We start from the raw sequence: 22,013 nt of genomic DNA, 5'->3' as shown, positions 1-22,013 counted from the left end.
GAAATCAATTTGCCATTAAAAAACATATTTTTGATTTTAGAGCACTAATGTACTATATATTTGGCAACAATTCTATCACATTCAGAAGGGCATTCTTCTTCTTCCCAAAGCTCTAATCTCTTTGTCAAAAGGTCTCTCAATTTTTCGTAAATCTGGCATCGAGGAGAAGTTGCTACAACTGTAAATCCTGAACTGCAGGCGCAGGATATCCAAGATTTTGTAGAGTAGCTCAAAATTCCCAGCACCTGTTTGGATTAACCCAGTCTTACTTTGTCTGCAAATTTTGTCCTAGTCTATTGATTTTTTAAAAAAATGTCAGGGTAATGATTTAAGAGCTGACCAGCTGCTACGATGATGTCATGCTGGGAATGAGTCAGCAAGGTTTTGGGATTGATATCACCAAGAGCCTGCAATAATAAGAGGCCCTTTTGGGGTCTCTCTCTCTCTCTCTGTGCTTCCGTGCTGTAATTGCTGATTGCTGTTTGTTTTGAAGTCTGATTAAAGTACGTGTATGTATATATTCTTTGTAGAAAAACACTATTTGAATACAAACCTCTGTTTACTGTATTTGTTCCTGGGTTGTCTCACATAGCTACACTGTGCGCACTCTGGCAAAAAGGATACAGCTATTTGTGTTTATCGGATGACTGATGGTGGAATTTCCTGATAATGATTCAAATCTGGGCTGGTCCCATCCAGATTCTGATTCATTTGATGTTTGAAATTATAGACAATACATATTGACATATATCCAGAATGTCAAGTTAATGCACAGCTCTATGCACTATACTTGTACTATCCTACTTTAACAAAAAGTGTACATGTACATGCTCCTATCAGGAAACAAACTAATGAAAATTCAGAAAGGATTTCTAATTATACAAGTTCACAATCCTTACTGTGTTAATTGAATACTCGAAGCCACATCAAATGGTTACGGTGCTCGTGACTTTTTTTTTTATTCACTCCACATAGAAAAATCATGCAGTATTAATGTAAAACAGTACAGTATTCATGTAAAATGCACATTCGGTAAACAACCCATTAGCATACCAACCCATTTTTTTGATGAACTACACAAGACACAAATCACATATTCTTGTACAACAATGGAGCACCGGGGGGAGGGGGGGAAATGGTAGGGGTGGGGTGAAGAGGGGAGGGGAGAGAATTAAAAGCAGTGTTTAATCAAATTCTCTTTAAAAAAAAAAGAAAAAAAAACACCTCTGGATTTTCCATCTGAAGCAAACTGACATTTCCCCAAACTAAAGACTTGTCAAAGAAAAAAAAATATGTTAAGAGCTACACATTAAAAGCTATAATTCAGCACAGAGATAGACTGACTCATGCAGCTAAGGAACAGGCAAACGTGGTTTTTTTTTTTTTTATTCTCAGAGCTGGGTTCTACAAAAAAACCAGACTAGGTAATAGTTGCCATCAATGTTTTCTAAAGAAAGCAGCTACACATCTTTCCAGAGGTGCTTTACCCTATAGAAAGACTGGCGTCAATGCTGAACCATTTCAAAGGTCTGTCACACTCAGTAACTGGACATATAAAGAGCAAGTGGACTTCGTACAACCTAAACTTTAAAAAATAACCCAAGATATCAAAACTTGAAGGACATCAAGTGATGCACGTTCTGAAGAGCTTCTCTCAACGAATAGCTCATTACACTCGAGACACAGAGAGAATATTCAAGCTCCATCACTCAGCGTCTCAACTAATGGACAGACTGAGATCAAAGGAGGCCTGGGCGAAGAATATCCTGTAGAGAGATAAGGTGGAGAGTGAGAATGTGAACATTTTCCCACACTGGGCACTATATATATATATATATTTGCTTTTAAAAAAAAAAAACCCCAACAAAAAAACAAAAAATAAGACATAACAAATCAGTTCTTGGTGGTTTTTGACGGGCTCGCACTGGATAGGCTGCTTTGAATTTTCCTTTTCGCCGACGAATGGATGCTTTTGGCTTTTCTGTCGGGGACGAACGATGACGACCAAGGAGACTGGAGTTGGTTATGGAGGTTTTGCAGCTCAGGAGCCACCTTAAATAAAGAGGAGCCGAGTTTATTCTCGTCAAAAGGTCCTTGAGAGCTGCTGAAGAGAAAGCTCGGGGAAAGCTCTCTCTGGAATAAGAAGCTCTGAGGCTTCCCTTCGCTCGTTTCAGAAGTCCGGCCTGCAAAGAGCGGGAAAGGCTCCGTGGTGTCTAGCGACGATGGGGAAAGGATGGAAAAAGTCGCAAATTTCCACTCGTTGCCCTCTTCGGAATGATCCCTGCTGAGAGGGCTCTTCAGAGAACGCGGCTCTTTCCGTTCCTTTTCGTTCTTCCCATTTTCGTTTAAGTGGTCGGGGCCCTGGGTCGTCTTGCAGGAATTATCCAAGTCCGAAGAGGATCTGGAGGTGTAATAGGGGCTCTTGCTGTTGTCCGACTCGGACATCATGGAATCCAGTTCGGAGATCTTATCGAGGTAAGCCGCGTCCATGGACGCCTCACTAGACGTCCTGGTGCGATTCATTTCCGAAGATCGGATGGAATGCAGTTTTTTCAGCACGCCCGTATTGTGGCTCTTTTCGCTCGATTTCGGTAAAGACTCGGCCGAGTCGCTGGTGGCCGTATTGGGCTCCGAGCCTTCAAAGTCCAAGTTCTCACCGTAACGTGGCTGGCACCTGTTCCAAAAGTCTGGTTTGTCCGAAGAGAAACAGCCTTCCTTAGGTTCGCTGCTCTCACAACTGCTTACGCTGTGTTCCGGGGAATCTTTGTTGCAGTCGTCAGAGGCCTCTCCGAAATCCTCAAATTCCAATTTCCTTAGGAAGCCGGATGGCTCGCTCTGGCTCTCCTCTTTCACAGCCGGGTCGTCCTTATTGTTGGGTGTGTTTAACTGCAAGCAACTGAGAGACAACGGAGTGCACGGATCTGGAAGATCATAGAGTTCTTCTTTATAGGGCGCACAGTCCTCAATTTTATCCCAGGCTGGCTCTGAACAGGTATCCATGTCAGAGCTGCCAATGTCCAAAAGACCCTCTTGAGAGCTTCGGAAAACATCTCTTCCGGCAGGCTCTGGGGTGACTGGATCATCCGAACAAGCCTGGCTAGCTGAATTTAAGCAGACATCATTGCTACTCCCTAAAAGTCCTGCTGGCTCATCAAGATCAACAGGGGTATGACTAGCGCATAAACAGGTCGGGTCTATGGGTTCTTGGGGGCTCTCGACAGCCTTGCTAGGGGGGCTTTCGCAGTCTTTATCCTCCATGGAGGCAGCAGTTACATTTTCTGGGCTTGGGGGTTTCCTCTGGTCCCACTCTCGCTTCATCTGTGCGATCTGGGATTCGAGGTCTTCTACGTAGGCGTCGCTTCTCTCCAAGGCTTTCTTAAGACGGTTTGTTTCCTGCTCACATTGCTCCAGCCTGGTCTGAAGGGCTGCCACGGTGAACCTTCCCAGCCTGTAAGCAAGCAAGCAAACAAACAAATGAATAAGCAGAAACAAAATCCAGCAAAAATTACAGGAAGGAAGCAACATGGACATGATGTACTATTGTCAATGCAATCTGCTAGCGGTAGCGTCGAAAGAATGGGGTAGATCAGGGATCCCCAATCCCTGGTCCATGGATTGCCTCCGGTTCATGCTAAGGTACACTCACACTACACCTATCTTCCGCGAGCTGCACTGGCTCCTTATTGGTCTCTGAGCACAATTCAAGGTGCTGGTTATTACCTTTAAAGCCCTACATGACCTAGGACCCAGATATCTACGAGACCGTCTTCTGCCGCACACCTCCCTACGACCGATAAGATCGCACAGGGTGGGCCTTCTCCAGGTGCCATCAGCTAGACAATGTCGGCTGGCAGCGCCTCGGAGGAGGGCCTTCTCTGTTGCCGCTCCGACCCTATGGAACGAACTACCCCCAGAGATCCGGACCCTACCCACTCTCATGGCCTTCCGAAAAGCTATCAAAACCTGGCTATTCCAGCAGGCCTGGGGTTGTTGACCTCTTGACTGAGGTCCAGCTCCGATTAGACTGGGTGCATGATGTGTTTCTTTTAATCTGCTTTCTTCTGTTTGTTTTTTTTAACCTTTCTCTTAAAATTTTATTTCTGTAAGCTGCCCGGAGTCCTTCGGGATTGGGCGGCCTATAAATTTAATAAATAGAATAGAAATAGAATAGAATAGAGCTAGACACATAAGCGAAGCCCCCCATCCATGGGATGCAGGTAGCACGCGAAGCCACACCCCTTTCGGTCTGCGGAAAAACCTCTCTCCATGAAACCGGTCCCTGGTGCCCGAAAGGTTGTGGGGAAGCTGGGGTAGATAATCTAGAGAACACGCTATAGATGTTCTTCGGCTTGCAACACTTTACTTATTGACTGTTTGAATAAAAGTGACTTCGGACCATTTTTTCACACGTACGATTTTGGCAGCACCGCCGTGGTCAGTTGACTTGCATGCAGAGGCTTAACAACTGACTCATATTTATGACGGTTGCAGCTTCCCAGGGGTCACGTGACCCCCTTTGGCAACTTTGCAACCAGCAAAGTCAACGGGGAAGCCTGTTGCACTTACCAACCAGGCTACTAATTGAACAACCGCAGTGATTCACTTAAGAAAAGTGGCAAGAGAAGTTGTAAAATGGGGCAAAACTCAACCAATTTCTCACTTAGCAGCATACATTTTGGGCTCACTTGTGGTCGTAAGCGGAGGACTGCCTGTGCTTATTTCTGAACCCAGCATAAATCACAGAGAGCCATGTTTAATGAGAAGAAAGACTAGGGGAGACATGATAGCAGGGTTCCAATATCTCAGCGGTTGCCGCAAAGAAGAGGGAGTCAAACTATTCTCCAAGGCACTTGGGTGTAGAACAAGAAGCAATGGGTGGAAACTGATCAAGGAGAGAAGCAACTTAGAACTGAGGAGAAATTTCCTGACAGTTAGAACATTTAATCAGTGGAACAGCTTGCCTCCAGAAGTTGTGAATGCCCCAACACTGGAAGTCTTTAAGAAGATGTTGGATAACCATTTGTCTGAAATGGTATAGGGTTTCCTGCCTAGGCAGGGGGTTGGACTAGAAGACCTCCAAGGTCTCTTCTAACTCTGCTATTGAATTGTATTGTATTATTGGATGTTCAGTTGATTTGGAAATAAGGGAACAAGAGGGTTAGTAACAGATAGGTAGCCAATCATTTTCCTGTGCAAATTAAGAGGCATACACCTGTATTGAAATCTTTCCATATCCATCCATCATCTCAGCTTCGTATCTGTTGTGGCCCGCCAGATTCGGACAGTGAGGAGGTTGGGGAGGAACATGAGGCATTCCTGGAGTCTGGGGAAGGCTCTGACGAGTGCTCTGCATCGGAGGCAGAGATGGGGTCAGGACCATGTGACAATTATCAGCTGCCTTTGGAGTCAGACATCAGTGAGGCAGACGAACAGATAGAGCCTGTTCCCAGTGTGCACATGCGCAGAGTTGCCAGACAAAGGGAACAGCTAAGGAACAAGGGTTGACTTGGGGGTAGTAAGGTCACAGATGGACGGTGAATGGCCCCTCCCATAGGGAATAAAAGAGGAGCGAAAGGTGTGGGGGGGGCTGTTTGCAGGAGACAATTAATTCATTCCTGCATTCTTGCCAAGTATTGCAGTGTCTGTAAGATATCGGCCTGGCCACTCTCCAGGACTGATAAAGGTCGGTAATTGTGAACTATCTTGAAAGACTGTGGGAGAGGAAAGACTTTGGGGGAGAGGAATTCACTGTAAATTAAATAAAAGGGGTTTATCGGGACAAGGACTTGGCTTCGTGCTGCTGGGGGAAGCCTAATTCAGAACAGTATCATAAAAGGGAGAGCAGAGAATACTTTTCTTCCAAAAAAATAAAAATAAATATGAAAAGAAAACGAAACCATTAGCAGTCCAAAGGCAATAACCAAGCAGATTACTCTTCTAGGGATTGGCCCTATCCTTTCAACTCAAATATGCATGAAGAATTATCCCCTAAAACAATGGCAGAGATTTATGATAACATTTGAACAGCGGTCCACATCTTGAAATATTTACATTCAATCATTCTTACAGCCCAGCCGCCTTTTACAATATACATTTCATCCGCAATGTCACCTTGTCAAATATAAAAATGCCAATATGAAATTCAGTAATTGTCACCATCCTTTAGAAGGGCTTGGCTCCCCCCCTTCTTTCTTTCTTTTTTTAAAAAAAGGAGGATTCATTTGGAACAATTATATGTTGCTCTGATGAATAGCTCTTGTTCAATCACTGCAGGGCTGACACTGTTAAAATTCCTTGCATTCCTTCGCCTTTCATCTCTCTCTCTCTCTCTATCATCTATTTCTCGATCTCTCTATCTCTACATTTATCTCTCTATCTCTCCCTCTCCCTACACACACGCACACACAATCATGTAGTCCTTGAGTTACAACAGTTTGTTTAGTTTGTCTACCTGCATCCCATGGCTTCACTTATCTGTGTAGCTCAGTTTCCGGCATGCCATGAACCGGAGGGAATCCATGGGCCATTCAAAGTTACAACATCACTGAAAAAAAGTGAATTATGACTATTTTTCACATTTACAGCTAATGCAGCATCCCCGTGGTCAAAATCCAGATGCTTGGCAATTGTCTCGTATTTACGACAGTTGCAGTACACAAGGACCAGGAGATCACCTTTTGCAACCTTCCAGCAAGCCAAGTCCAAGGGGAAGCCAGATTCCCTTAACAAACCAGTTACTAACTTTACAACTAACAGTTTACAGTTTACTAACTGCAGCGACTCACTTAACAACTGTGGCAGTCTTAAAATGGGGCAAAAACCCACTTCACAAATGTTTCACTGAAAGTGAAACTTAAAAGTATTTAAGTACCAAACTTAAAGTATTGACCATAATGTAAATATAATGGCGATACAAACAAATCAATATTATTACAATTGTTAGTACAACTGTTATTACACTATTACGGATGTTAAAACCGATAGGAAGGCAATGTGGAGTAGAGAACTACAAAAGCTAAGCATGTATGCAGATACAGAAGGTTGTAAAACTATGTTATATTGTTATGTTTGTCTTGTTTTTCTGTATTTGTTGCTTTTTTTTCTGTTTTTAAAGGTCAAAATGTTTAATAAAAACTATTTTAAAAAAACCCCAAATGTTTCACTTAGCAACATAATTTTGGGGTTCAACTGAAGTTGTAATCTGAGAACTACATGTGTGTGTGTGTGTTTGTGTGTGTGCGTGTGTGTATGTACATGTGTCTGTGTGTACAGACACATATATGTATATACCGCTTTACAGTGTTTTACAACCCTCTCTAAGCGGTTTACAGAGTCAGCCTATTTCCCCCCCCAACGATTTGGGTCCTCATTTGGAAGGCTGGAAGGCTGAGTCAACTTTTAGCCTGGTGAGATTTGAACTGCCCAATTGGAGGTAGCCAGCAGTCAGCAGAAGTAACCTGCAGTACTACACTCTAACCACTGCGCCACCGTGGCTCTAGTTTAGTTCCTAAAGATGGCCTTTAACTAAAAATAAATAAATAAAGCCATGTCTTCCCAAAGTTGCATAATTTGGAAGTGTGCATGCAAGTGTGTGTGTGTGTGTGTGTGTGTGTGTGTGTGTGTGTGTGTATGGACAGACAAACAGCCATATATGTACTGAGAGGACAGAAGTACACAGAGCAATCAGGAAGGGGAAGTTAGTGATCAAACAGTCATGTTTCATTCATATATATATATATATATATATATATATATATATATATATATATATATATATATATATATATATATATATATATATATATATAATGTTATATTTATGCTGATAAATAAATAAAGGGAGACTAGTATAGATCTATTTCAAGCTATTTAGCTCTCATCAGCTAGCCATACCCTATGTTGGGAATCGAACCTGTGCTCTATTGCCTCTCAGGCAGATGTGTTAACCATTGAGCTACACAGCTCGATTCCTTATCAGCCAGCCAGGGTGAGAGGTATATATTTAAAGTCACAACCCCTGGTATGCCCAAATATGGGAGGAAGGTCACACTTCCACTCTCTGTCTTCGGCTCGTCACAAGAGACCATTCAGACAGAAACCCAATATTTTTTTACTGTTGCCTTGAAATAGCTTGAAATAGATCTATACTAGTCTCCCTTTATTTATTTATCAGCATAAATATAACAAATGTAACAAAAAGGCAACAGTAAAAAAATATATATAGATGCGTTAGAAACCAACCTGGGCCGACCCTTGTAAGCAGCCTACAAACCGCAAAGAGGAGACATTGCCTAGACATTCCTTTTAGCTCCCTCGCCTCATTGCACCTTCCCTGTTTTCGCCCATTAAGAGTTAAAGCCCAGCCCCATGAAAAATGCATGGAAGGGTTTTAAAATATTTACATACCTCTGGGGCGACCTGCTTCCAACCTCAGCCTTGAGCTGCAAGTTCTCCCTGGCAAGGCTACCGTTTTCAAGCCTCAGTTTCTTATTCACCTACGTGGAAGTAAAATTATTAACAACGTCAACAAGACTCACATCTCTTCCAACCAGGCCCGATTTTAAGAAGGAGGGGACGAAAAGGTAACAGCAGCCATGGCCGAGATCCTAGAAAGATCCCCCCCGTCCAACAGAGACACCACTTAAAAATTACCCTGGGAGACGGGCAGGCGGAAACTGGCAAGAGAACAGACATTTTAAATTCATAATTCCAAAATACGCCGCGAGGCTGCTATCCAGGGAAATAAACAAGAGCTGTGTTAGTTCAACCTGACGATCATTAAAAGAGATATACTAATGGCAATTCAATGTTTCCTGCCTCCACTCCCTGACAAAATTCTTTAAATGGATTGACATGGCGGTGTGCAGGTATCAGCAAAATGAATGTTGAACGTCTACCGTATGTTCTTCCAAGCGGACAAAGATTACTCAGTGGCATAGACTTTCTTTTTAAAGAGACAGATATACACATCTACAATGCACCTCTCTCTCTCTCTCTCTCTCTCTCTCCCTTTTCTGCCTCTCCTTCCTTCCCGGATGGCCAATGCCATCTGGCTACCACCCGGGGGAGGGCCTTCTCTGTAGCAGCTCCGGCCCTTTGGAATGAACTCCCCGCGGAGATTCGGACCCTCACCTCTCTCCAGGCCTTCCGGAAAGCCGTCAAAACCTGGCTGTGCAGGCCTGGGGTTGATGAGTTCCCCTCCCCTCTCGACTTGTATGGCTGTATGACTCTTGTGTATTTTAATTACGTGTATTGTGTTTGTATCCCCTTTTCCCCTTTTGAGTTGTTCGCCGGGCTGTCCCTCCCGGAGAAGGGCGGCATACAAATAAACTAAATCTTAATCTGTTCCTCCGGCAAAATGATCCATGGTCCCCTAACCTTACGCACCATGCTTCTCTTTCTCTCTTTCTCTTTCTCTCTCTCTCTCTCTCTCTCTCTCTCTCTCTCTCTCACACACACACACACACACACACACACAGACAGACAGACAGAACAAAACTCATGACAATCATCTGTTTGCCATTTTACGTGGGCAACATTTCTGGAAGGATACCTTTTGACAAGCCAAGTCATTCACTATGACTCAGTGAATAAAACTTATTTTCTTTGGGAAAAAAAATGCAATAAAGTCCAGATACGGGCGCACACATACTGTATCAAGAAATTTAGAACATTCGAAAAGCTGCTTCCCATTGGGCTAATCTATTAAGCCACGTAAAACATATGAAGAACGGTTGCAGGAATTGGGTATGGCCAGCCTAGAGAAAAGAAGGAGTAGGGGGAGGGGGGACAGGATAGCAGTGTTCCGATATCTGAGGGGCTGCCATAAAGAAGAGGGGGTAAATTTATTTTCCACAGCACCAGAAGGCAAGACAAGAAACCATGGATGGAAATTAATCAAGGAGAGAAGCAAGCTGGAATTGAACAGAAACTTCCTAACAGGGAGGAGAGTTACTCAGAGGAACAGCTTGCCTCCAGAAGTTGTGGGTGCTTCGTCACTGGAGGTATTTAAGACTGGAGAGCCACTTGTCTCGAACTGTATAGGGTCTCCTGCTTGAGCAGGGGGTTGGACTAGAAGACCTCCAAAGTCCCTTCCAGCTCTGTCCTGATTGACAACTCTTCCAGGGATGAGCAATGTATGGATTTCATGTCTTTTGTTGTAAAAGTAATTTGTTTTTTTATTTTATTTTATTTTATCAATTTCATATATACATTCACAATTATATGATCTCATAACTGTTATTAATAATATGTATTTATAACAATTTTTCCCTACTGTTGACAATATACTTGAAGATTGCTTTTTTATCATCCCATAGATCCATCTTATCTTACAACGGTGCTACTTCTTCTTCCCTCCCTCCCTCTTTCCTTCCCTCGTTTCTTCTCTCCTACTCCCCTTCCTCCCTCCCTCCTTCCCCTTCCCTCCTTCTCTCCTTTCCCTCCTTCCTTCCCTCCTTCCTTCTTTCCCTCCTTTCTTTTCTCCTTCTCTCCTTCCTTTCCCCCTTCCTTTCCTCCTTCCTTCCCCCCTTCCTTCTCTCCTATATTCCCTCCTTCCTTCTAAGGTAATTTGGATATACAGGACTATCTGTACAAGCTGGCTGGTAAGCACCCAAATTTTAATCATGTGATCATGAAGAGGCTGGAGAAGTTGTAAGTTGTAAGTGTGGGGACCAGTTCCAAGTCACTTTTTTCAGTGCCAGAGTAATTTCAAACGGCCACTGCATGAATGGTGATAATTGAAGGACTACTTGTACTCAATCCCAGCCCAACTATTTAGATCAACACGATTTTCCCAATTCATTTAAGCAGAGCGATGATCTAAATTATAAGCTTTTAGTTACCAAAAGTTGCCTTGTAGCTGCTCAGTTTTCTCATTGTTGGAAAAGGAAGGGAACTAATAAAGTCTTAAATGCTTCGCACACAAAGTTCTTTTTGATAAACTGAACACATTTGATTCGGTGAAGCTGGTTTTACATCAGTCTTGTCATGAACTACGATTACAAGCAGAGAGGGCTCCTGAACAGGGAGGTTCGTGCCTTGGTTCTTGATAATTTTACCAATTGTTAAATTTTGATGTTCTTGGGTTTTAGCACGGTTGTTTTAGTTCATGATGGCATGATGTTGCTCTTAATTAATTTCTTTCCTTCCATCCTTCCTCTCTCCCTTGCTTCCCTCCCCTCCCTTACTTTCCTTCTTCCCTTCCCACCCTCCCTTGCTTCCCTATCTTTCCTTCCCTCGCTTCCCTCCCCTTCCTTTCTTCCTCTCTTCCTTGTTTCCCTCTCCTCCCCCCTTCCTTCGCTTCCCTCCCCTTCCTTCCTTCGTTCCTCCCCCCCTTGCTTCCCTCCCCTTCATCTCTCCCTCCCTCGCTTCCATCCCCTTCCTTCCTTCCTTCGTTCCTCCCTCTCTCCCTTCCTTCCACCCTCCCTCTCTTGTTTCCCTCCCCTTCCTCCCTCGTTTGCTTCTCTCCCCTTCCTTCCATCCTTTCTTCGTTCATCCCTCTCTGCCTTGCTTCCCACTCCTCCCTCGCTTCCCTCCCCTTCCTTCCTTCCATTCTTCCTCCCTCCCTCTCTCGTTTCTCTCCCCTTCCTCCCTCGTTTTCTTTGCTTCTCTCCCCTTCCTTCCTTCCATCCTTCCTTCGTTATTCCCTCTCTGCCTTGCTTCCCACTCCTCCCTCGCTTCCCTCCTCTTCCTTCCTTCCACCCTTCCTCCCTCCCTCTCTTGTTTCTCTCTCCTTCCTCCCTCGTTTCCTTTGCTTCTCTCCCCTTCCTTCCTTCCATCCTTCCTTTGTTCCTCCCTCTCTCCCTTGCTTCGGTTCCCTCACTTCCCTCCCCTTCCTTTCTTCCGTCCTCCCTCCCTTGTTTTCCTCCCTCCCTCAATTCCCTCCTTTCCCCTCCCTCTCTCCAACAAAATGAAAGGCTTTAGGGCAGGTTCTTTTAAACCCTAAAATGTCCCTTTTAAATCACTAGGACACCAGGGCCCTGTTTCAGTAAATGGAATCACACAAATTATAGGTTAGCCCCAGAAAGGCCGGGAGGGCCTCTCTCTCTGAGCCAGTGAGATGACATTTGCAAAACAAGAGGTCGTCAGCCAGATACACGATAGATTATCGGAATCCTTGAAAGGAAATCTGTTCATCGATATTGAAAAAGGAAAACGGCCTAATGCAATTAGCAGCGCCTGGATTGGCAAAAAAAGGGCCAGTAGACAAAACAGGCCAGTGATTCTGACGTTTTCCTTCAGGTTGTTGACAAGGAAATAAACCTTCAGGCATTTGTGACATGTATACAGAATATAAGAAAACAACAAAGTGGAAAGGGAGCGTGGAGGTCTTCTAGCCCAATCCCCTGCTCACAGGAGACCCTATACCAGGGGTGGCGAACCTTTTATCCCCTCAGGTGGCAAAAGTGTGTGCCCGTGCTATCGTGCATGCCCACACCTGTAATTAACCCCCCCGCTGCCCACCTGAGCATGCATGCACGATCCCCCCGCTGCTCCCCCGTGCATGCGTGCATGGCTTTCTTGGAGCCTGGGGAGGGCGAAAACGGCGTCCCCCTCCCTCCGGACCCTCTGGAGGCAGGAAACGGCACGTTTCCTGACTTCCGATGGGCCTGTTTTTCGCCCTCCCCAGGTTTCAGGAAAGCCTCCTGAAGCCTGAGGAGGGCTAAAAACGGCTCAACGGAAGCTCGTTTTTGAACTTCCAGTGGGCCCACTGGGCCTGTTTTTCACTTTTCTGAGGCTTTCCTGAAGTTTGAGGAGGGCAAAAACAGCCTCCCCATGCCCTCCGGAAGGCCGAAAATCAGCTGGCCGGCACACACATGCGCGCTGGAGCTGACATAGGGCAACCCCTTGCATGCCCTCAGATATGGCTCCACGTGCCACCAGGGGCATGCCTGCCATAGGTTCGCCATCAGGGCCCTATACCATTTCAGACAAAAAATTAACATTTCAATTACTTTTATAGAGTAATTGCTATTTTTCCTACCTTGCGATTAATATAGTAGACCAGTGGTTCCCAAACTTGTGGACTTCAACTCCCAGCTCTGCTGGCTGGAGAATTCTGGGAGTTGAAGTCCACAAGTTTTAAAGTTGCCAAGTTTGGGAACCACTGTAGTAGACAGATGACAGGCCAACAATCTCTAAACAGATTTAATAGTTTAAAATTCTTTTGGCCTGCTCCCCAAGGAGTGGGGAACTAACATTGCTGTATTTTATCAATCAGCATTCAATCAGGGAAGACATTATGTGTCTCTGTGTTAAGTCTTTTTTTAAAGACTCTTTTTCTTTTTAATGTGATGTTTGTTGTGTCTTTTTCCTCTTTTAAGCAATTTTTTTAAAAAAAAAATATTTTGGTGTTTGGTATTGTAACTTTCTTCGAATAAACTAAATATCATACAGGGGAACAGATAAATTCTGCACCCGCAGTGAGAAATCTTTGCAATGTATGAAATCCCCCTGTGATGCCAACAGGAATCTAGGTAGCATCGTCCGATGTTCTCAGAATTTTCATGTTTAAATGTGCAATGGTATTTTCCAATTATTGCTGGAGCTTGATATCTGCGAAACTTCTCTGCCATGGTTAAGGAAGGCTGCCAGAAGTTAGAGGCCCGGTAATTCACACCCTTGAGATATCATGGAGCGAAATGGTCATGCAATCTCCTAACAGTGGGCTTAGAGAACTATTATCCGATAGGAGATGAAACTCCCAATTAGCTGCAGGGCATCAGTTAACCTGATCCTGAGGGAGGCCCTGTGATTCTGTGGATGGAGGAGAAGTGTATAGCAAAGAGGTGCCTGGTCCTATTTATGGGCCATTAGGAGCATTTCCGCTTGATCTTACAATAAAAGCACGAAAAAGTACATCGCTCTGCAAGAGTGTTCTTCATTTAATTGGATCTTTGACTGTGGTCAAGGGACATAAGGTCAACTGACCATTACTGAATCTTTATTTTGCTTGTTTTCTCTACTGTACTATAAGCCCTTCAAGGTGATGCAGACAAGAAGCACCAACCACTGAGTACCAATCAGTGGTGGGTTTCAAAAATTGTTCGAACCTACTCTGTGGGTGTGGCCTCCTTTGTGGGAGTGGCTTGTCGCCCATGTGACTGGATGGGAGTGGCTTGCTGGCTTATTCCGGTTTGGCCCCTCTGGTTCTTGTCAACATGTCTTCCTTCCTGCTTTTTGCCTTCCCATTCTCATGCCTAAATTTCACTATCCCAAATTCCTGACTCCCTGTTTAGCTTTTTCCAAATCTGCCCAAATCAGCCAGGTTGTGGTAAATGAAGATAATCCTAATTAAATCCATTGAATTCGAAGTCACCTCCATTAAATCAATTTTGTTTCTGCCTTGGCCCTGATTACCAAAATGGGGACAGTTTAATTCTTAAATGGTACATAGGAAACCCAGGCAAGGTGGAATGACACAAGAACAAATATAATGCTTCACAGGTAGGACTTTCACCGATAGCTCAGGTTTAAAGCTGAAAGCTTGCAATTTGTTTTAAAAAGATATTTGGGGCAATGCCTTCTTATTTGGTTAAGTGCAAGCATGCATTGCAGTGGTGGGTTTCAAAAATTGTTCGAACCTACTCTGTGGGTGTGGCCTCCTTTGTGGGAGTGGCTTGTCACCCATGTGACTGGATGGGAGTGGCTTGCCACCCATGTGACCGGATATGAAGATGCCAACGACACTTGTCAGAAACACCTTAAATTACCTCACACACAGCACTGGCATGCATAAGAATATGATGTAAATTTGTTTTTTAAAAGGCATCTTTGGTTTGCGTTAAAACAACTTCAACACATGCAATGTTCTGATTGCACTACAAACACAGTAGTCATCCTTACCTTTCACAGAGGCACTGAGTTATATAGATATGAGCATGATAGTGTAGAATAATCATATCCAATGCTACCTTTACAGCAGCAGAATTTTGCAAGTCGGAGTATATTTCGCCTCCTTGCTTTCACAGCTGAAGAAACTAGGAAGGGTTCTTTGTAAGAGGCCTGCCACACCCATATTCCTTTTGAGGGCTGGGCTGTTTCTTATCTCTCTGTCTCCTGGCCTGCAGCGTCTCTTCCTTCTCCCGGCTCTCAAGGACATGTGCACAGGCTTGTCTTCAGAGGTTGTGGGTGCTCCATCACTGGAGGCTTTCAAGAAGTGACTGGGACAGCTACGTGTCTGGAATGGTATAGGCCCGTGATGGCACACCTGTGGCACGCATGCCGCAGGTGGCATGCAGAGTCATTTATGAGGGCACTGCCCGAGGCGTTGCCCTGTCAGCTCCAGTGCACATGTGCACGCTGGCCAGCTGATTTTTGGCCTCGATATTCGGCCATTTTTTGCTCCCCGGAGGCTTCAGGTGGTTTCCCTGAAGCCTCAGGGGGGCGAAAAATCACCCAACGCGCAAACCGGGAACAGAGAGCCGCAGCGGAGGGATGAAAAAGCCACATGTGGCTCCGTAGCCACATGTGGCTCCTGACCCCTGGCTTAGACAATTTGAATTCCCAATCCCTGCCAACCGTCAATGCTTAGATGTCCACCTAGTTGCATTAACACACGTTACCTCCATTAATTTTTCCATGTCCTCCTTCACTTTCTCATACATGTCATTGGCGGCCTGGAGCTTCTGGGTCCACGCTGCCAAAGTCTCAGTGTCCACTTTGTGCTCATTGTCTGAAGGTTGTGGAGACTCCTGGTTTCTCTCCGGCACTTGCAAGGTCTCAGGGTGCAGGACAGATTTGAGCTGGGACTCCAGGCTGAGGTTTTCTCCTTTCAGAGTTTCCAATTCTTTCTGCAGTGATTCTATCTCATCCTAATGGAAGAAAAGACCCAGAGTGAAGTAGAGGCCACGGATGAAAACAGTAACAGTTTAAAGCAGATCAAGCCACAAGGTTTTAATTCTCAGGGGAAGCCTTTGAAGGGTGACCGTAGTCCAGAATCCGATAATTATTATTCTACATTTCAGGGTTTCGCCAAATGAACCTGTGTGTGGGCCCCATTCAGAGAGACACAATTCTGCTGGATCATATTGTGTTTCCCTGAAAATAAGACCCAACCATAAAATTAGCCCTAGCATGATTTTTCAGGATGCTCGTAATATGAGCCCTACCCCCAAAATAAGCCCCAGTTGAGATTGTCAGCCAGATGGAGGCATTTTAGTACTGCATTTTCCTAAAAATAAACCCTAGCCAGAAAAATAATCCCTAATGTATTTTTTTTTGGGGGGGGGGATTAATATAATACCTGGTCTTATTTTCAAGGAAACTTGGGTACCAAAAAATCATCTTGCTCACCATCTTATTTCTGATAGCAGAGTAAGGCAGATGTGATTTAGTTGCTCTGACTTAAAGCACTTCAGATGTGAGGCAACATAAAAGTTAATTGTTGAATATATAGTATATACCAGTGATAGGGAACTTTTTCAGCATGGAGTACCCAAACCGGAATTTGTGTGCATGCATGTACATGGGCATGTGTGTTCGTGCCGGAAACCCAAAGACCAGCTAGACAGCATAGAAATGTCTGTTTTTTGGCCAATTTTCAGGCCAATTTTCAGGCCATTTTCGACCTAAAAAATGTGCCGAAAATGAGCTGAAAAACAGCATGAAAACACCCCCAAAACACCCCCAAAATGGACTGAAAGCAGCCCGAAAATGGCCCCAAACACTCTGTGTTTTGGCTGTTCTTCGGCCCATTTTCTGGCGCTCCGGCACCCATGAAGAGGAACCATGTAAGTGCTGGAAACCTTTCCCTTTCTCATATTTTTCTAGAAAAATATTATTTTTCTAGAAAAATATTATTTTTCTAAGAAAAATAATTCTGGATTATAATCTATATGTCATTTTAACTTTTTCCTAACCATGTGTGCATTTGCAACCATTTTTTTTTTTTTTTTTTTGCTTTTGGCGGTGGTATTCAGCTAATTCTGACCAGTTCTGGAGAACTGGTAGCAGAAAAATTGAGTAGTTCGGAGAACTGGTAAATACCACCTCTGACTGGCATCACGCCCATCTATTCTCTGCCTCCCGAGTCCCAGCTGATCGGGAGGGAATGGGGATTTTGCAGTATCCTTCCTCTGCCACACCCACCAAGCCATGCCACGCCCACCAAGTCACGCCCACAGAACCGGTAGTAAAAAAAAATATTGAATCCCACAATTGGACACGTCCAACACATGTGATAGTATGTGCCCAGTCCTTGATTACATTTCCAACATTTGGAGGACCTGTTTTTAAACATCTTCGCTGCAAAAAAAAGCACTTTTGGAGGTAGAGATATGCCATCTCTTATCAGTCATGCGAATGCAATAAAGTATTTCTGAAAAGCCCCTCTTTGCTCTAAGTATTACCTCGTATTCTTTGTGCAGTATCTCGAGTCTGGTTTTGCGAAGCTGTTTTCGGACGGCAGGGCTAAATACGGGATTGCTTTCGCTTGTTCCTCCTGCAGCAAAAAAACAAAAACCATCCCATTTCAATATTTTTCAGACTTGCAGAGGAAAAATTCCTTTTTCCCCCCTCTGATCTCAAGCAAAAGGGCCTCTCCCCATCAAGAAACAAAGGATTGTTTGTATAGGTATATGTACTGACTTTACAGTGGCAGAGACTAACTTGATTCTGCACCTAATAACTGCAGCAAGACTGTTGGTGGCGCAATACTGGAAGAAGGAAGACTTGTCTACAATCCAAGAATGGACATTGAAAGTCACAAACTTAGCCGAGATGGCTAAAATATCAGCATATCTTAAAGATCACTCAAATGAGAGATATAAACGAGATTGGAAAAAATGGATTGACTATATACAAAATAAATATGGGACTAAGAAATTCCAGTTAGCCTATGCTTAAGATCAGAAATGATTTAAACTGTTTAAAGTTAGTTCAGTAAGAAGAAGCTAAGGTCAATGTAGAATGTCATTAATTTCTTAATTTCTTTTTTCTCAATAGATTTTAGACTGTGTTAGTTAAAAATCCATACCGTGTACGGGTTTTGGGAAGTCGGGGGGGGGGGGAAGGAGGAGGGGGTTGGGGGGTGGAGGGAGGGAGGGGCATACAAAAAATTGTACTTCAATGTTTTAATGATTGACGAGTGATGAAATATTTGTGTTTTTTAAAAGAAATAAAACCTTAAAAAAAAAAGAAACAAAGGATTAGCTTTATCACTCTGTACAGGCAGTCCTCGACTTACAACTATTCATTTATTAACCTGTTTGAAGTTACTTTTTAAAAAATTAAAATGTTTTTTTTTATTAAACACACATTAAAACATTGGACACATTGTAACCGTCCTGGCAATGTTTCTGCCATACATACTAGAATGTAAAGTTAGACATTATAACCACCATGCTTATTTACAATTGGTCTATTCAGCATTTACAAAAATAAGGCTATCGTATTTCCATTCATGTTGCTTTGTTCTTGTCTCACACATTTTCCCTGTGATGATTTCATACATAATTCTACTCTCCATTCTATAAATTGCTTATTTTGGGTCCTTTTCTTTCTTGTTCCAACCATTGATAAAAATTTATCCCAGATCTTATAATATTCTGATTCGTCTTCTTCAATTCCCACGTCAATTTATCCATTTCAGCCCAAATCAGAATTTTCCTAATTACTTCTTCCTCTTCTTGTGGAATTTCCCTGTTTTTCCAGTTTGGGGCAAAGACCATTCTTGCTGCCGTAATAATATGTATTATTAAGTAGATTACCCCCTTGTTATGTTTATTGCTTATGATTCCCAAAAGAAATAGTTCTGGTTTGAAGTTAGAGCAGCACTGAAAAAAAGTGACATATGACCAGTTTTCACATGACTGTTGCCGCATCCCTGTGATTTACACTCAGATGCTTGACAACTGACTCACATTTATGACAGTGGCAGTGTCCCGGGAGTCACGTGATCCCCATTTGCGACAAGCACCGTTCATGGGGAAAACAGATTCACTTAACAACCGTGTAACTAATTTAACAATGGCAGAGATTTGCTTAAAGAAATGTGGCAAGGCAAATCGTACAACGGGGCAAAACTCACTTCCCAAATTTCAATTGTGGTCGTAAGTTAAGGACTTCCTCCATCGGGTATAAAAGAGCAGTGTACATATTTAAGGGGAAAGAGAGTTACTTTACCTAAGACCTCTTTGCAAGGGTTGTCAGGGGTGATGGGTATCCTACAAGCAGGACACTGGCTGTTGTTCTTAAGCCAGACTTCAATGCAAATGGAGCAGAAGACGTGGTTGTTGGCACAGATGACCGGATGACGGACCTTAGGAGAAAGAAGGAAGGGTTAACAGTTAAAACTTTTTGCTTGGAGGGAATAAAAGCAACAATTCACATTTGGCATTCAAAGAACAATGACCCTACAAGCTGGAAGTAAGCTTTTCCCCTGGCCACACTTACTATGTTACCATCCACTCTGCAACTTGCCCAGTGGTGGGTTGCAGACAGTACGCCTCAGTACGGGTGTACCGGAGCCTGCCCGGAGTACTGGATACAGTTCCGGTACGGTGCCCCGGAGGGTCCATCCACTTGCCCGAGCTCCTTACCGGTCTTTTAAGTCTTCTGCGCTTCTGCGCATGAACATGGTGCATACAATGCCTGTGCGACGCTCTGCTGAGTAGCTGGAGAATTGTGGAGGCTCGCAGAGGCACTAAGACACATGCGCGCTCGGGATGGAATGGCATCCGGAACCCACCACTGAACTTGCCTATTTACTCATTACCATGGTGCCCATCTTCTCAAACAAGTCCAAGCCGATTATATACAGAAGCAAAAAGGAAGCAAAAATGGCACACTGAATATACAGAATAACAGAGTTGGAAGGGACCTTGTAGGTCATCTAGTCCACACACACACCACCCAAGCAGGAGACCCTACATCATTTCTGACAGATGGCAGTCCAATCTCTTCGCTTCCAGTGATAAGATAAGATAGGATAGATTAATTATAGAAGCTTCATCACTTAAGATTCACATGTTCTTGGAACGCCTATAAATTAAGTTCCTAATCAAGCTAAAGTCTCTGTTTTATTCAATGATATACATACAGAAATTACCCCCTCCTCAGTCCTTTTAAATCTCCCCATTCAAAATAACGTCAGAAATCAACACTATGAAGCTAACACTTGCAACAGCATGGGCCATCTCCATGTTGCTCATGCTCCAATATCCAAGGGGCTGTCACAAAGAAGAGGGAGTCAAGCTATTCTCCGAAGCACCAGAAGGCAGGACAAGAAGCAATGGGTGGAAACTAATCCAAAACCATCCAGGTTTTGGTTGCCATGATGTAAAATAAGGATGTTGAGACTCTCGAAAGAGTGCAGAGAAGAGCAACAAAGATGATTAGGGGACTGGAGGCTAAAACATATAAAGAACGGCTGCAGGAACTGGGTATGTCTAGTTTAACGAAATGAAGGACTAGGGGAGACATGAGAGATAGCAGTGTTCCAATATCTCAGGGGCTGCCACAAAGAAGAGGGAGTCAAACTATTCTCCAAAGCACCTGAGGGCAGGACAAGAAGCAATGGGTGGAAACTGATCAAGGAGAGAAGCAACTTAGAACTGAGGAGAAATTTCCTGAGAGTTAGAACAATTAATCAGTGGAACTGCTTGCCTCCAGAAGTTGTGAATGTTCCATCACTGGAAGTTTTAAAGAAGACGTTGGATGACCATTTGTCTGAAGTGGTTTTCTGCCTAAGCAGGGGGTTGGACTAGAAGACCTCAAAAGTCCCTTCCAACTCTGATATTCTATTCTATTCTATTCTATTCTATTCTATTCTATTCTATTCTATTCTATTCTATTAGCAATCTAGAAATAAGTAGTTTTTTCTGACAGAGCAATTAACCAGTGGAATGGCTTTTCCTTCAGAGGTTGTGGAGGCTCCATCACTGGAGGTTTTTGAGAAGAGACATTTGTCTGAAATGATAAAGCTGCCAAACTAAGACTTGTGAACTTCAACTCCCAGAATTCCCCAGTCAGCATGCCTCTACATATCTTAAAGTTACCAACACCTCTGTTGTTAAGTGAATCTGGTTTCCTCGACTTTACTTGTCAGAAGGTCGCTAAAGGGGATCATATGACACCACCCCTCCCGCGACACTGCAATCATCGTAACTATGAGTCAGTTGCCAAAGGCCTGAATTTTGGTCATTTGGCCATGGAGATGCTTCAACAGTAGTTAAGTGTGAAAAGCAGTCATAAGTCACTTTTTTCCAGTGCCATCGTAACTCTGAACGGGGTCACTAAACTGTTGTAAATCGAGGACTACCTATATTATCCTATCACCAGTAATGTCCTCCAGATTTAGCAAATATGAATTTCATCTGCCCTGCATCTTTTCAGGTTTAAAGACAGCTAGATAATGAAAGTATATAATCTATTGCTCTGATACCCAATAAAGTGTCACAATAATATTTCATTACCTACCTCTTCAAATAAGTAAGGTAAAGGTTCTCCTCGCACATATGTGCTAGTCGTTCCCGACTAATTCTAAACAGGCATATCACCATATTTTTCGGAGTATAAGACGCAACTTTCTCCCTCCCTAAAAGAGGGTGAAAATTTGGGTGCGTCTTATATACTGAATGTATCCCCACCCACCCACCGTCCCTCACCCTTTGGCCTCTGCCTCCAAGCAATTTATTTCCTTGCAGCAAACGAGGAAATTTGGGCTTTACCTGAAACAGCTGATAATCGGGAAGCCCATGCTTAAATTGAAATTGAAACTTGCTGTTTCCTCCAAGAGGCAAATTGCTGGGAGGCAGAGGCAGATTTTTTTTTCTTGTACTAGTTCAGGCTGTTTGCTGTTTGCTGCAAGGAGGTAAGTCAATAACTATAAATGCCTATAGAATGTTCAAATTATTAGACTTATTTTTTAAAGACTGCTTTATTATTGTTTAGACAACTTAACAATCAGCATTGGTACAAGTATAGTCTGAAATATAACACTACAAACAGTGTATTTTGTCTGTACTGTTTGCTGTTTGTTGCAAGGAGGCAAATTGCTGGGAGGCAGAGGC

General features: G+C 43.5%; 1 protein-coding gene across 1 annotated transcript in view; it reads right to left on the bottom strand.

The window, feature by feature from the left end:
* Positions 1–931: 931 nt before the first annotated feature.
* Positions 932–22,013, bottom strand: part of OBI1 (ORC ubiquitin ligase 1) — a 36,506-nt gene continuing 15,424 nt past the window's right edge. The window contains exons 2-6 of the mRNA XM_032226972.1: positions 19,126–19,261; positions 17,352–17,443; positions 15,567–15,815; positions 8,407–8,495; positions 932–3,448 (exon numbers count right to left, since the gene is read on the bottom strand). Of these exons, the coding sequence (XP_032082863.1) occupies positions 1,894–3,448; positions 8,407–8,495; positions 15,567–15,815; positions 17,352–17,443; positions 19,126–19,261 (2,121 nt within the window). The 3' untranslated portion in view covers positions 932–1,893. The remainder of the gene's footprint in view (positions 3,449–8,406; positions 8,496–15,566; positions 15,816–17,351; positions 17,444–19,125; positions 19,262–22,013) is intronic.

The sequence above is a fragment of the Thamnophis elegans genome, chromosome 11 (genome assembly GCF_009769535.1).
Source record: "Thamnophis elegans isolate rThaEle1 chromosome 11, rThaEle1.pri, whole genome shotgun sequence".
Lineage (NCBI taxonomy): Eukaryota > Metazoa > Chordata > Lepidosauria > Squamata > Colubridae > Thamnophis > Thamnophis elegans.
Note: the sequence above shows the minus strand (reverse complement) of the source record. Positions and strands in the feature narration are given on the sequence as shown.